This window comes from Myotis brandtii, unplaced genomic scaffold (genome assembly GCF_000412655.1).
Source record: "Myotis brandtii unplaced genomic scaffold, ASM41265v1 scaffold735, whole genome shotgun sequence".
Lineage (NCBI taxonomy): Eukaryota > Metazoa > Chordata > Mammalia > Chiroptera > Vespertilionidae > Myotis > Myotis brandtii.
Window position 1 is genome coordinate 1,236,549 of NW_005370916.1, and position 16,179 is coordinate 1,252,727.

A 16,179-nucleotide genomic window follows, 5' to 3' on the forward strand; every position below is an offset into this window, starting at 1 on the left:
CCCCGATTGGTACCATCTGGAGCGCACACACTTCCAAGGCCTTCCCAGACCAGATGTGTGCGGTGGGCCACACCCTCGCTTGCTAAGTGACCTTCCTTGCTAAGGCTTCCCGTGAGTCCCCAGTTCCTCAGGTGTCACCTGGATGCACTAACAGCTGAGTCAGGGGTTCGGATCACACGTGTGCCCAGGTGTGGGAGAGGCTCTAATGTGGGAATGCCACAAACAGGAAGGCACAGCAGCATTGAAAAGGGGCCCTGCCCTAACCAGTTTGGCTCAGTGGATAGAGCGTCGGCCTGTGGACTGAAGGGTCCCGGGTTCGATTCCGGTCAAGGGCATGTACCTTGGTTGCGGGCACATACCCAGTAGGGAGTGTGCAGGAGGCAGCTGATCAATGTTTCTCTCATCGATGTTTCTAACTCTCTATTCCTCTCCCTTCCTCTGTAAAAAATCAATAAAATATATTTTTTTTTAAAGAAAAGGGGGGGACACCTGTCCTGCCTCTGATCCCAGACAGCTGGGGAGGCCTGCGCATGCTCCACGGTGTCCAGGGCGGGAGAGCATTATACACTCCACTTTACGAAGAAACTGAGGCTGGAGGAATGAAGCAATCCGTCAGGTGCATATTAATGCTCAGTAGTATCTGTTCATTCAAGAAACACCCACAGAGACGGTGCTGTGCGTGGAGCCTCGGGGACAGAACAACCCACCACAGTCTGCACGCTGGCCTCCCACGCCCCCTCCCCACCAACATCCTGCTGGGACCGACCTTCCTCCTCACAACCCTCCCCTGGAAAATGTCTGTATGAAGCCACCATCCTGCTGTCCTCAGCCAGGGAGCGTGGACGCAGCGGAGAGAATGCCAGCCAGTGCACTGATGGGGATCCGCGGCAGGTGGGACAAGGGCCCGTCAGAATGGACCAGCCGAGCGCAGAAGGGAGAGATGGAGAGACCCAGGCAACCTGAGGCAGTGGGTCATCTCGCATGGCCACCCAGGGCTTCCCTGCCAAGGGAGGAGGAGGCAGCAGGCGGCTTTGACCGCCCAGAGCCTGCATTCTTCAGATTCTCTCCCAAAACCCTTGGGAGACACTTAGCCCACCTGACAAGGACGGAACCTCCCCTCGTGAGACACATCAACACACCTGTGTTCATCCCCATCTCGAAAGCCCATGAAACATCCTCTGGCACCTGCCCGGGTGGAAACCGCCACCCAGGGGTCCCCCAGAACCACACAGGGCCATGCAGGAGGCGCCTTTCGGGGAGCCCTGTGCTTCCTGGTAATGGAAAGTCAGATACGGTCACCGGAATTGAGTTGACATTGGGGCAATGACAACCACATGTCTACTCTACGGACCCACGTGTGCATGGGGATCTAATGATGAGGCTGTAGTTCAAGGAGTTCAATAAATAATGTGGGGCCAACTGGACACACATTTGGAAAAAGTTGTATTCTCCGCCTCATGTCATTCACACATAAAAATTTATCCCAGATGAATTAAAGCACTACCCATAAAAGACAGCACTGTGCAAGTAGTCAAAGAAAACAGGAAATGGATATCTAACCTCGGGTAGGGAAGGTCTGCTTACACAAGACATAAGATACAAAATGCATTAATTTGACTGCAAAATAACTTAACCTCTCTCTGACAAAGTGCACTCTAAAAAAGTTACAAGACAGCCCTAGCTGGTTTTGCTCAGTGGGTAGAGCAGGGGTCCTCAAACTACGGCCCGCGGGCCACATGCAAATACAAATATTGTATTGGTTCCCGTTTTGTTTTTTTACTTCAAAATAAGATATGTGCAGTGTGCATAGGAATTTGTTCATAGTTTTTTTTTAAACTATAGTCCGGCCCTCCAACAGTCTGAGGGACAGTGAACTGGCCCCCTGTTTCAAAAGTTCGAGGACCCCTGGGATAAAGCATTGGCCTGCGGACTGAAGGGTCCCGGGTTCAATTCCGGTCAAGGGCACATACCTTGGTTGCTGGCTTGATCCCAGGTCCTGGTTGGGGCACATGTGGGAGTCAACCAAATGATGTGTCTCTCTCACATCAATGTTTCTCTGTGTGTGTCTCTCTCTCCCTTCCATTCTCTAAAAATCAATGGAAAAATATCCTTGGGTGAGGATTAACAACAAAAAAATTTCAAGACAAACTGGTAGAAAGACTTGGCTGTATTCCTATAGATGAAACAAACTGTACTAAAAATTTATGCCTATTAATTTAAAAAGGCAACGCAGTAAAAAAACAAGCAAGTACATAGAGATAAGATCCAAGTGGCCAATAAAAATATGAAAAGCTGTCCCATTTCATTAGTAATTGGGAAAGTCATATTAAGTTAAAAATAAAAGATGATTTTTTAAATCAGATTGGCAAAAATTAAAAAGACTGGTGACCTCAAACATCAGGGTGGGAATGGGGAAATGGGTATTTTCATAAACTATTGCTGTTTCGTTCAGCCCAGAAGATGGCCTCATTTAGTTCAAAGGAAGAATGAAAATTGCTTTTGGGCTGTGTAGACACACTGTCACGCAGGGTTTGTTGATGGGTGAGGTGGGTGGATGGTAGGAAAAGGAAAGAATAAGCCAAGAAGAAGTACAAAGTGAAACTTAAAAGGCCGATGACATAGATAATCTACCCGTGTGACTCAGAGGAAACGGCATTTCTTGTGGGTGTTGAGGGCAACCTCTTGAAAGCACACAGGGGTTTGAACAGCATCGAGTCCGAGAACCACAAGACCTTGAGGGAGGGTTTTCAAAGCAGTCATGCTTTCCCCTCGGCCCCCTCCCCCTCCAGCCCGCCACAGCAAGGACACTCTTCCTGAAACAGACATTTCTGTCCCCCGTCATGGGAACTGTCGGAGAGGATTCCAGCTCCCAGAGCTGGCTCCGACATCCACCTCTGGAATGAGCCACAGCTTGCAATCAGACACTCGCTGGGCCTCAGTATCCCCACCTGCAAATGGGGATCATGGTGCTTACCTGTGCTGTTGCGGGCATGCTGAACGGGAGGATGAGTGTCTGACAAGCCTAGTGCTCTCCTAGAGAACGTAGGAAAACAAGCAAAGGTTATTACTGGTCTGGCAGCGGGGCCGCTGCGGGACACACTGAGGCACGGAGGCTCGGAGGGGACAGGCTCTGAGCACGTGTCTGGTGATATTTTAAAGCTGATAATTCAACGTAGATGAGAAATAAAGTGTCCCCATCTTTACAAGTCAATAAAAAAAAAAAAAGTCAGCAAAGGACACAGACAACCTAGAAGAGAAAAATATCAATGACCAATAAACACGAAAAAAGTTCAGCACCACTACTCATTGAAAAGAAATATAAAATTAAATAAGTATGAGATTCTATTCTGAACCACAAAATTGGCAAGAGCTTTTTTAAAATGTAAGAGGCAGTGCGGGCAGGCGTTGGAAAGCAGCGCGCTCAGTAACTGCTATTTGAACAGACATTTCAGGACAAATAAAGGTGCATCTCAAAAACCTTTCAAGGGGCGATCCCTTTACAGGAATTAACCAGGCTGGCACCGCCATAGGCAGATGTGGGGGTATCGACTCAGCTCACTATAATCCTCTCCGTCCTCTCCTCCCCACCCCCACCACAGGTCACAGTCCACAGGATGGGCGGCCCCACGCTTGAGATGGGGGACAGGGCGAGAGGGGGAAAGATGACTTCATCTGGGGAGGGCGGTAACATATGAAACTGGAAACCAGGGCGGTCATTTTCCCCAAGCAGTGACAGAGCAGCTGCCCTTCCTCAGCAAGGGCCCAGCAACCGCCCGGGGAGGTCCAGGCAAGAGTGAGGGTGTGTTGTTCAGGTCCTCAGAGCAGCAGACACCAAGGTGGGATTCGATGTGCAGGAGATGCATTTGGGGAGCCTTCTGGGGAGGGTAAAGGAGGGAGCAGACGGTGGCAGAAGGGCCTTCGGAAGAGCCCCACACTGCCCGTGGCTCTCGGGACCTCGAGGCAGACCGACGGGAGGCCCCGCAGGAGCTGCCGGATGGAGGAGCACAGGGATGGGCAGAAATCACTGAGCTCAGTCCCTGTCTGAAGGGGTGACTGAGGGGAGAGAGCGCTGGAGGGGAGCGCAGTCTGAGATCCCCAAGGATCAGCAGCTGGCGGTCGTGTCAATCGTTCTCTGTAGCCGGTTGCACGCCAGGTCAGAGCAGTGCACGGGGGGTCAGAGCGGTGCACGAGGGGTCAGAGCAGTGCACGCGGGGTCAGAGCGGTGCACGAGGGGTCAGAGCGGTGCACGCCGGGTCAGAGCGGTGCACGAGGGGTCAGAGCGGTGCACGCCGGGTCAGAGCGGTGCACGAGGGGTCAGAGCGGTGCACGCCGGGTCAGAGCGGTGCACGAGGGGTCAGAGCGGTGCACGCCGGGTCAGAGCGGTGCACGAGGGGTCAGAGCGGTGCACGCCGGGTCAGAGCGGTGCACGAGGGGTCAGAGCGGTCAGAGTGGTGCACGCTCGTGGATGCCACCGAGGCTTCCAGGCCAGTTCCCGATTCCGGTCGCCCCAGCCCGTGGCCTCCCTCCCAAGGGCTCCCGTGAGATCCTCCCACTGACCATTTTTAAAACCCCTGTATTTGCGTAAGGTGGCTGGGGCCACTTTCAGTGACATGCAGTCCCAGGAGTTCTAACCAGACCTACACAAAGATGTGTGCTTGACGATGTCCTTTGAGGTGTTGTTTATAAATCTTGACATGAAACATGACCCACAGGTAAGGCTGCAGATCTTGAGAGGGGTTTGGGTTACACAAGTACACACATTTGTTAAGATGTGTGTGGTTTTTAGACAAGTCGTGTGGGTGAGCCCTGGGGGACGACCGCTGAGCAAGGGCAGAGAGACCGACGAGGTGCTCGCGGGGGGTCAGGCACTGTCCTCAGTCACTCGTGTGTCAGAGGCTGTGGATGCCACTGACCAGAGGAGCCACTGAAATGTGAGTCAGGGCTGTCCCTGTCACTGCCACGTGCCCTCCGCAGGCTGGAGCAGGCTGGGAGCTTGGGGGACACACCACCCACTCCTGTGCATCCCCACCAAGACCCCCTGATTCTTGAGAGAAGTGAGAACTGCCACACACACACACACACACACACACACTGGTGCTCACACCTCTACACTCGCATTCAGAAACCACACGAAGCATCATAGGAAATAACGACGTGCTATGAAATAAGCCCCGGAGGCCACCCCCCCAGCCTGGAAAGATGACCAACTCCAGCTCCATGGGGGCTCTGAGTTCCATTCTGACCTCCCCAGCTGACCTCAGAACTACATCCCACAGGGCCTTGTTCCCCTGATCCTGGAAGAGTCTGGGTAGAGGCCAGGGTCAGTGCTCTCTCTGCCTCACTCCCCCCACTGCCTCTTTACACACCCATTTCCAATGCAAATGTTCACGCATCCAGGCCCCTGAAGGGGCCCAGCAGAACCTGGTAGGGGGAGGAAATGGAGGCTGAGGTCCACCCTCCTTCATAGCCCCTGAAAGTCCACCTTGTTTCATTTCCCTGGATAGAGCAGTCCTTCACACTTTAGTGTGAATTCGCCTGTGATGATGCTTTCTTCAAGGAAGGGCTCAGCATGACAGCTCTGGGCATCCTGAGTGACATGGGAAGGCACAACTGGAAATGTGAAAGAAGGAAAGGGATGTCTAGGAAGAAAGCCACCTTTCCTGAGATTGGGGACCCCTCAGGGTAGATGCTCTCCACTCACCCCACCCACTTGCCCTTGCTCTGGAGGAGCGGGGACCCCAGCGGGCATCAGTTCTCTAACACCTGCTCCACACTAATACAAACCAGCAGCCAGGTGCACTTCACATTTAGCTGTTTTTAATGCTCAAAAGCTCTGTACAAAAAAAGTCACAAATGAATCCTCACAACACCCCTGTGAGGTAGGTAGGCAAGTATTCTTCTCCCATTTGCAGATGGGAAGACGAGGCAGAGCGGTGACGTGACCGGCAAGTGGTCCCAGCACAGCTGAAAGTCAGGGCCAACCATGAGAACACAGAGGCTCCCTCCCCGTTCAGTCCTGATCTCTGACCCCTCACCTAGACCTTGTCTGCAAAGAAACTAAAACTTTTTAATACATGCAAAAATAATAAGAACAAAAACAACCAATCTGGAAAGGTAGTGAACAGACATACAGTAGTTCTGCAAAAAGAAATCAGCCAAGATGGTCAAATATTTTCCAATGCTAGGTAGATATGAGCCACTTCAGCCTCTTCTCCCTTTTTCAAATACCATGACCAGGGACACGACCACCTGTTCTTCCATAGAAGTGCACGTACGCAACCAAAGAGAGGCCCCGCTGGCCACAACGAGCAGGCCAGGTGCCCAGCCTCCCCACTGGGCAGCCCCTGGGTATCCACAGGCCCCAGGCCCCAGAGGAAGAGCTGCAAGGCTCAGCTCAGCACCCCTGCCTCCCCTCCTCTTCTGAGCAGCACCCTCTACGTCAGCAGTGCCTGGCCCCGTCTGCTCCCACCGGAAGGCAGCTCAGTGGTCCTCGGCAAGAATAGTCTGCAATCCAGGGACCCCTCAGGCCACCCTTAGCCCACGCTCACGCTCCACTACTCGCTCAAGTAGCCGCACCCGAGGGTCCCTGCTGCAGCAGGCGGGGCACGGGCCGGCTGGGGATGGGGGGGGCGGGAGGAGGTGCAGAGGGACCCAGGCTGGGTGCTTGGCTTACTCAGCACCTCCCACCCGGGCTCCCAGGCAAATGGAGCTGGCTTCTGCCATGGGGCTGCTCCACCTCCTGGAAGCTCTTTCTTCCCCTGAGAGGGACTCCCTGGTGTTTCCGGCTCCTTAGAAAACTCCACAGTCCTGCCAGCCCCAGGGGGTGGTGGGGGAGGGCAGGAGAGGCCGAGGCCTCTGCGGCACCCACCACGCCATGGGGTTGTACTTCTTGAAGTCTCCAGGTTGGAGACGGGCAGGAGAGGCAAGAAAACTAAAGCTGCCTTTGAAGTCACAAAGCCACCCAGAGTGCTGTCCACCTCCCAGGGAGCCAGGGGCCCCGAGGGCAGTGCCAGGAGGCTAAAGAGGGGAAGCCAAGAGGGAGAGCAGGGAAGGAAAGAAAGGAAACCCGCACTGGCCGGCTGCTCTGCGCAGGGGCCGCCAGACCTGCTGGGGAGGGGAGGGGAGAGGGTGGCAGTGGCCGCAGCCAGTAGCTTTGTTTGGCAACTTGGGGAGTGAGCTGCTTGGAGGGCTGCAAGGCCCGCACTGGGCCCTCCTGAGGGCTGCTCTCACGCTGTCATGCACAGGTATGACTGCGTGCTAACTGTCCTATAAAAAGCCCTTTCAAAAAAGGGGTCCCAACCCAGCCCCAGGCTCTCTGGGAAGCTGGGGAACTGTCAGCTCAGGGCCACTTCAGTGAGGGCACCTCCAGCCTTGGTGGGGCCCTGCGGGAGGGGACGGGGCAGGGGAACCCGTCCTACAGGAAGTCCCCGGCGGCGAAGGGCTCCAGGCTGTGGCTCTGCTCCTGCCACCGGCAGCGCAGCCTGGAGAAGGGCTGGTCCTCCGTGCCCTGGAGCTCGGGGAAGCCCAGCTGATTGAGGATCTCGTAGACCCCAGCCTTCGACGCCACCTGGAGAGGACAGAAGAGACGGGGCTGCATCTCAGGGGAGGGAGGGTGTCATTCGGGTCCCCTGCCCGCTTCGTGCCTTCCTTCCCACTCTGGGCTCCGGAGCACACGGCCGAGTCTGAGGCCCAGGGCTGCCTCCTACCAGCTCAGCACTCTGGCTGGGGTCCCAGCGAACTGCACAAGTTTGCGTTTTGACCATTAATCGCTCTGAGCTTCAATTTCCTCACAGTGGGGAGAGCAGGCTCTACCTGCCGGGAGCGCCGTGGAGGACTACGTAAGCACCGCAAGTGCTCGGCAGGCAGCCAGGCAGGCGGAGAGCAGTGCAGGAGACCAAGCCTGCTGCTCCCACAGGGACAGTGCGGAGCGAGGCAGCGAGCACTCAGCTGTGCCTGCAGGGGGCGCTGAGGAAGGCGGCGTGAACCCCGGAGCCAGCAAGAGCCTCTGGCTGTGAGTTCCGGCTGTGGGCCTCCCTGGACACCCTCCACCCTCTGCTGCCCCGTGGCCCAGGCCCTGACACTAGACCCAAACCCTCTCACAAGGAGCCTCCTTCTCACCCCAAGTAACCCTCACCCCCACCTGCCCTTCATCCCCAGGAGACAGGGACCCTGAGGCTAGAACCCCACGCTCCTAACTGGACCCACAGTTCTCTCCTTCCCTGACCTCCCCAACACCCAACACCAGGCTCAGCACGGGGGGATGAAGCTCCTCCCAGCCCCCAACTCCCCTCAATCTCCAAGCAAAACCCAAGCAGAAGTGTCCTGGGTCCCCCACCACCTCCACCCTACCCAGGGGCTCAGAGAGGAAGCTGAGCCCGGGCCTGCTCAGAGGGGGCCCAACATGGCCTTGGAGTGACGCACACCCATCAGGTCTCCAGACTCAACACACGAGGGCCACACCCACGGCTTTTCCTCCAGCACACGGCCCAGCAACCACCATTCCTGCCACGCGCACTGTGTGGCCGCCCTGCCCCCGATCCCTCACAGCTCTGACCCCAGCCCGTGCCCTGCTGATGTCCACTCTGGCTGGGGTCCCAGCCTCCTGCTGTCCCACCTGCCTGCCCTCTGGGGCTAGTGCAGACTCGATCCAGATTAGAACCGCCAGGACAGGCGGTGAGGTCAGGAGGGCCAGCGCCCTGGTGGAGGGGCAATTACAGGCTGCACTGCCGAGGAGGGAGGAGGCCATCCCCTGACCTAGAGGTAACGAGGTGGCAGCTCTGCCTCCAGCACCAGCTGAGCCAGAGGAGGAACCAGGAAGGGCTGGAGGCCAAGCGGAGAGGTGGGCCTTGAGGGCGGTGTCCTGGGCCAAAGGCTGGCTCCAATGCTGTGACCCAGGTCCTAACCTGTCTGTGCTCAGCCCCTCCTTGCAGATGGGAGGACAACAGTCACCTTGTAAGTCACCTGCTCGCACAGCGGCTGGCAGAGGGAACTGTGTATCTCACGGAGCCCTCACCACCCCCTTCTGAGGTGGAGCCAACAGTAGCAATGTATGTCCGTTTTCATGTTGAAGGCGGCAAATTAACGGGGCTAATTAACTTGCCCAGGGTCACACTGGAAGGTGGCATGGGCTGGGCCACCATGCATCTTGCCCTTTGCAGAGTGGGTGAGGGCTGAGCACATAATGGGTATGAAGAGGCCGGGCAAGGCTGGCCTTGGGGACACGCAGAGCAGGGGCCTGCCTGACCCACACGCCTGGTCCCCTCCCGCCACCTCATGCATTCCGCCATCCTTCATCCACTCGTCAAACTTACTGACCGCCTGCCAAGCGCAGACACCATGCTGGCGACTCCAGGTCAAATGAGACAAAATCTCAGCCAAAGAGAAGAGTGAGAGGTGAGAAGGCTTCCCGCCCACAGGGGCCTCTCCAGGCAGCCTCGCCTCCCGCCTCTCTTACCTCCCGCATCCAGGTGCTGAACGGCCTCGGCCAGGAGTCCGCCTTCTCCAGGTGGAGGTAAGCGTTGAAGAGCACCAGGTAGACGTAGCGCTCCAGGTACTGCAGGCTCCGCAGCTGCAGCCTCCGGGCCTCCTGCTCCGATTTGGCTGCCTTCACCTGCAGAGGGCACCGGGCGGGAGTCAGCAGGGGGCCTCCCCACCCAACATACGTGCCCCACACTCACTCACACCACTCACACCACACTCACACCACACTCACACCCACCACACACTCACACCCACCACACACTCACACCACACACATACTCACACACACCCCACACTCACACCACACACTCACACCACACACACCCCACACACTCACTCACACCACACACTCACACCACTCATACCACACACTCCACACACACACCACACACTCACACCACACAGACTCACACACCACACTCACACCACACACTCACACCACACACACACCACACACACCCCACACACCCCACACACTCACACTACACACTCACACGACACCACTCACACCACACACACACCCCTACACACACACCACACACTCACTCACACCACACACTCACACCACTCACACCACACACACCTACACACACACCACACACACATACACACTGCACACACACACACACACCACATACATACACACTTATATATTGGGATTGTTTCTCATTTCTATGTTTTTATTCTAATCTACATTTTTTAATTCAAAACTCTGTTTATTTTGATGCCTTGTTGAATCCATTTTTAATGAAATATTTGTTCACATGTGTGTGGTTTCCTATGTAGGTTTTCATTCCATTCAGTATCTTGCTGTTTCCGTTCCCCCCATTTTTGCCTACTACCACCTCAAAATGCAATGCACTTAAAATGATTTTTCGTTGTCATTTATTCATTAGCTAATAGAACTTATTGAAATACAGGGCGTGTATGCTTTTATGATACAATACATACACCTGAGGGCTTACCTGTTGGGTGGAAACCTCCTCAGGGGCGTCCTGCGTCACACACACTCCCCCACACACACACCACACACTCACACCATACACTCACACCACACACACTCACACCACACACTCACACACACACCACACCACACACTCACACCACACACACACCACACATTCACTCACACCACACACTCACACCACACACTCACACCACACACTCACTCACACCCACACACACACACACTCACACCACTCACACAACACATTCACACCACACACACCCCCACACCACACATGCACACACCCCCACACCACACATATACACACACCACACACTCACACCACACAACCCACACACTCACTCACCACACCCATACACACTCACACCACACACTCATACCACACACACACCACACACTCACATCACACACAGCCTACACACATACACTCACACCACTCACTCACCCCACACACACCACACACTCACTCACACCACACACATACATATCACACACTCACTAACACCATTCACATACACACACCACACACACCACACCCCCTCACACACCACACACACTCACTAGTATCACATACACACCTCACACACACATACCACACACATACACACCCCACATGCACCAACACACTCACTCACACCCCACACGTACCATACCACACACACACCACGCAGATACACATATACACACATACCACATACACCCCACACAGCCACTCATGCCCTCTCACACACACATGTACACTCACACCATACAGATACTCACCACACAAACCCCCTGAGCGCACGCACGCGCGCACACACACACACACACACACACACACACATTCACATCCTCAACTGCCCGCAGCACCGAGTGGAGCTGGGAGGAAGGGATTCAGACAGCAAGGCCCAGGGCATCCGGAACCCACTTCCTACCGGGGAGGTGTGGACAGGTCACCTGGCCTCCCTCCACCCCCACTTCCTCACTGAAAGTATAACCACGGTTCTGAGGGCAACCAGACAAGGACAGGCTGCCATGGGAACGCTCCGTTCAGGCCCTTCCCTCATCAGGTCTCTGATCAGTGGCCCGGACAGTGGTCAGCAAGGCGAAGCTCTCGGGGCTCTGACTGCGGACACAGCCTGGACCCCTCCCCTCCCTCAACTGCTCAGAGGGAGCACCGTGGCCCTAGCTCTGGGCGCATGAAGGTTTCGGGGTGGGACCTGTTAACAGAAGACGCCTGGGGGGTGAATGCAGGAGGCAGGGGCCTCTCAAGGTTCTTCTCTGTGCAGGGGTCAGCGGCCAGCCAGGGCCAGCCCCGCTCTCCCTGCAGGGTCTCTGCCCACTCCTGCCTGTGCCCTCCCCCCACCACAGGCTGCTGCCCACCCTGAAGACACCACCAGACCTCTCTGCACCGGCCCCCAGTCTCCACCCAGGGCCCACAGCAGCCGTCTCCGCTCCAGGAAGAGGATGAGGCACCGGGGCGTTCCCTCGGGCTCCTGGCACATCGGTGGGAGGGCACAGCCAGCCCAGGCCTCCGGGACCAGGAAAGACGGTCCCCCACCCACTGGGCCACAGCCAGGAGCCTGTCCTTGCACACACACACACACACACACACACACACACACACACACACTGCAGCCTCCGGGTCAGCCTCCAGCTGCTGCAGTAAAGTTCCCAGGTGCCCCCGCCCCCAGACATGAGTCAGCCACAGTCCTACAAACCAGGAGCTACCGGGGGCCTGCTTTGGGGGCCTGTGGCCCCCCACCTCCCACTTCTGCCTTAAAGAACTCAGCCTTCGTGCGTCTGCTGTCTTAGCTCCCGGGCTGCGTGAGTGGACGGTGACTGACCCCCTATCCACAGGCCTCGGGGATGGGCCAGGGTGGAAGGTGGGCAGGGACAGGGCCCAGGACAGCCAGGGCTCTGACTCCCTAGGAGACATGGGCTGGGTTCTGGGCCTGGTTCTGCCCTTTAAACTCTCAGCGCCCCCAGGAGGTGGGGTTGCTCAGGCAAGTAAGGTACGAGGAAGCACCTGGAACCATGGAGAACCCCACAGGTCCACTCGTTCATGGAACAGGAGGCAGGGCAATGGCACACAGGCACAGACCCTGCCCACAGAGACGCGGGTGGTGGTGGTTGGGGTGAGGGGGTAGGGGGACCAGGAGACAGATACAAAGTACCCAGAGGCCAGATCATGGGATCAAGGCAGGGCAGGCAGCTAGACTGGGGAGGGTACCAAAGAGGAAGTGATGCTTGAGGTGGGTTAGGAGAAAGGGGGCAGAAAGGTGCCCGTGAGGGGGAGGAAAGGTGTCAAAGAGGGAGGTCTCTCCAGGCAGACAGAGGGAGGAGCTCAAAGAGGAAGTGATGCTTGAGGTGGGTTAGAAGAAAGGGGGCAGAAAGGTGCCCCGTGAGGGGGAGGAAAGGTGTTAAAGAGGGAGGTCTCTCCAGGCAGACAGAGGGAGGAGCTCACAGCAGCGGGGGAGGGGGAGGATGGAGGCCACACCCAGGGGCCAGGCCGAGCCAGACCCTCAGACAAAGGGGTAGTGAAGGCTTCTGGTGGATCTGAGGTTGGGAACGGCCCCAGGGTTGCTGCTGGGTGGGGTTGGGAGACAGATCAGGATACCTATTGCTTTAAACCAGTGGTTCTCAACCTCCCTAATGCCGCGACCCTTTAATACAGTTCCTCATGTTGTGATGACCCCCAACCATAAAATTATTTTTGTTGCTACTTCATAACTGTAATGTTGCTACTGTTATGAATCGTCATGTAAATATCTGATATGCAGGATGTATTTAGGCGACCCCTGTGAAAGGGTCGTTCGACCCCCAAAGGGGTCACGACCCACAGGTTGAGAACCGCTGCTTTAAACACTCCACCAACTTTGTTTAGAATTAGGCAGTGGACAGAAAATAAAAGGATTTGGCCTAAATACAAGCTGCAGCCAGCACAGTGCAGCTCTGCTTGGCTATGGACGGGTACCACAGGCTGCACGCACGGGGCTTCACCCCATCCCTCATGCTGCTTCCCAAACTCCATCCAGAGGCCTGGGGCCCCTGTAAAACCATTTCCTTAGAAGGAAAGGAAATCACCAGTGGTCCCACCAGGCAAAGCCACTGTAAACTCCTTCCAATGCAACAGCTGAGAAGAAATGTCCTCAGCTCCGGCCTGGCTCCCGGACAGGCCACACCAGCCGTCCTCTCGGCGCCCCCGCTGCCACGGGGACACGCCTGCGGCCGAGACCCCACGGAGGGTCGGGTCTGCACAGTAGTCATGGTGGAGAGGCCGAGCGATTCCTGCTGAGCCCACTGGCAAGGCAGGGTAGAATTATCTCTAAATTCAGACCATGGGCTGTAGGTGGCGCCTGACACTCCCCGGAAGGTTCCGTGGGCACATCCTGCCCCATCGAAGTCTGTGATTTGAGGAATGACCCGTCTTCCTATCGAGGCCCTGGTTTCCTGAAAATCACCCGTGTTGGCACTGCCCGGGGAGGACAGGCCAGCCACCTCCTGCCGGTAAAAATAGTGGAGCTGTTTTTAAATGGCCTGGCAGGCCAGGCTGTCATTAGCTGTGGTGCAGCGGGCAAGACCTCCTTGTCCACTGGGATCGAGCCCTGAAATAGAAGGGGCCCGGGAATGGTGGCCAGGGCACTGGCATTTCCGGCCTCTCCAACCTGCAGTCTGCCTGGCACCCACATGGGCCCGACGTGTCCAGGGCCCACTACATACTGCACGCTGGGTGAGCACGTTCCATCCAGATCTGATCATCAGACTCTAACCCGCTCCCTGGGGAGGCAGTGTGGCAGGTGAAGAGGGCCTCGTCTGGGGGTCGGGGTCTGGCGGCTCACTCTCCTCCTGTCACCCACTAGCTGTGTGTTCTTGGCATGCCCAAGGGTCTCCCTTCCTCAAATGCAAAAATGGAGGGAACAGGCCTGGCCAGTGTGGCTCAATGGTTGAGCGTCAACCCATGAACACAGAGATCATGGGTTTGATTCCCGGGTTTTGGGCTCCATCCCCAGTTGTGTGTGTACAGGAGGCAGCCGATCAAAGGTTCTCTCTCATTGATGTTTCTCTCTCTCTCCCGCTCCCTTCCTCTCTGAAATCAAAAAAATATATTTTAAAACATAAAGGAAGAGATCCCCACCCCCTCCCCTCCGCCTCTCTCTGATCAGATGCACGCACCTAGGAAAGGCCGCGTGAGGACATAGCGAGAAGGCAGCGGTACTCAAGCCAGGAGTCCTCCTCACTAGAAACTGAGTCAGCCAGGACCTTGATCTTGGACTTTTCAGCCTCCTGAACCGTGAGAAAGTAGAATTCTGTTGTTTCGGCCATGCCGTCTGTGGTACTTCGTTATGCCAGCCCAAGCTAACTATATGCTTGTGATGACCTCACACCCTCTCTATGCTTCAGTCCCCCAACCTCAGAAAGTGAGAGGGTAAATGCTATGAGGCCAGTACCATACTAATACTAACCAAACAAAGACATCATAAGAAAAACAAACTACAGGTCAATATCTCTTATGAGTCCGACGCAAAAACTCTGCAACAAACCAAATGCAGAAAATGCATAAAGATCACTTGCCATGACCAAGTAGGATCTATCCCAGGAATGCTAGGTTGGTTTAAAATCCAAAAATCAACTAACATAATACACTATAGCAATAGAATAAAGGGGGAAAACCAATATAATCATCTCAAGAGACATAGAAAAGTATTTTAAAAATATTTTACACCTACTCATGAAAAAAACACTCAAGGCCTGGCCAGGTGGTTCAGTTGATTGGAGCACTAGCCACGCACCAAAAGGTTGTGGGTTCAACTCCAGGTCAGGGAGCATACGAGAGGCAGTCAACTGATGTTTCTCTCACATCGATGTTTCCCTCTCCCCCTCTCTCTAAAAATCAATGAAACATATCCTCTGGTGAGGATTAGAAAGACAAAAACACTCAAACTAAGAATGGGTGTCTAAGAGAAACCCACAGTTAGCATCATACTTAATAGAGACTAAAAGCTTTCTCCTGAAGATCAGGAACAAAAAGAGGATGTCGCTATCATTACTTCTGCTCAACACTGTACTAGAAGATCTTGCCAGGGCAGTTAGACAAGAAAATTAAATAAAAGGCACCCAGCCCTGGCCACTGTGGCTCGGTTAATTGAGCATCATCCCATGCAGCGAAAGGTCACGGGTTGGATTCCCAGTCAGGGCATGTGCCCGGGTGGTGGGCTTGATCCCCAGTAGGGATTGTGTAGGAGGCAGTCAACAGATGTTTGTCTCTCACATTGATGTTTTCCTCTCTCTCTCTCTCCCTCTCCCTTCCTCTCTCTCTAACATCAAGAAAAACATATTTATAAATAAATAAACAAATGGCACCCATATTGGAAAGAAAGTAGTAAAACTACATTTGTAGATGACATGATCTTGTATATAGGAAATTCTAAGGAATTCACTAAGACAAACAAGTATTAGAACTAATAAACATGTTTAGCAAGGTTGCAAGATTGATCAATATACAAATTATCAATTCTATTTCTATACCATAGCAATGAACATACTAACACATGAAATAAGGAAACCAATTCTATTTACAATAGCATATGTGGGGCGTGGCTACAGTGTTTTGGCCAGGTTCAAGCCTCGGACTAATGAAAGGACAGGGTCCTCTCATTGCCACGTGCAAGTCCCAGCTGGAGGGCAGGGCCCTCCCAGAACAATTATAGCCAACAGCTATAGTTGTAAGCTTGAACCTATGGTCCGAACAC

General features: G+C 54.9%; 1 protein-coding gene across 7 annotated transcripts in view; it reads right to left on the reverse strand.

Annotated features, from left to right (window-relative positions):
• Positions 1-5,800: 5,800 nt before the first annotated feature.
• The window catches only part of PALD1 (phosphatase domain containing, paladin 1), a 56,077-nt gene continuing 45,698 nt past the window's right edge, over positions 5,801-16,179 (reverse strand). For all 7 annotated transcript variants that reach the window (XM_014530373.1, XM_005882709.2, XM_005882710.2 and 4 more), the window contains 2 exons: positions 9,455-9,610; positions 5,801-7,567 (listed from right to left, as the gene is read on the reverse strand). In XM_014530373.1, the coding sequence (XP_014385859.1) occupies positions 7,415-7,567; positions 9,455-9,610 (309 nt within the window). In that variant the 3' untranslated portion in view covers positions 5,801-7,414. The remainder of the gene's footprint in view (positions 7,568-9,454; positions 9,611-16,179) is intronic.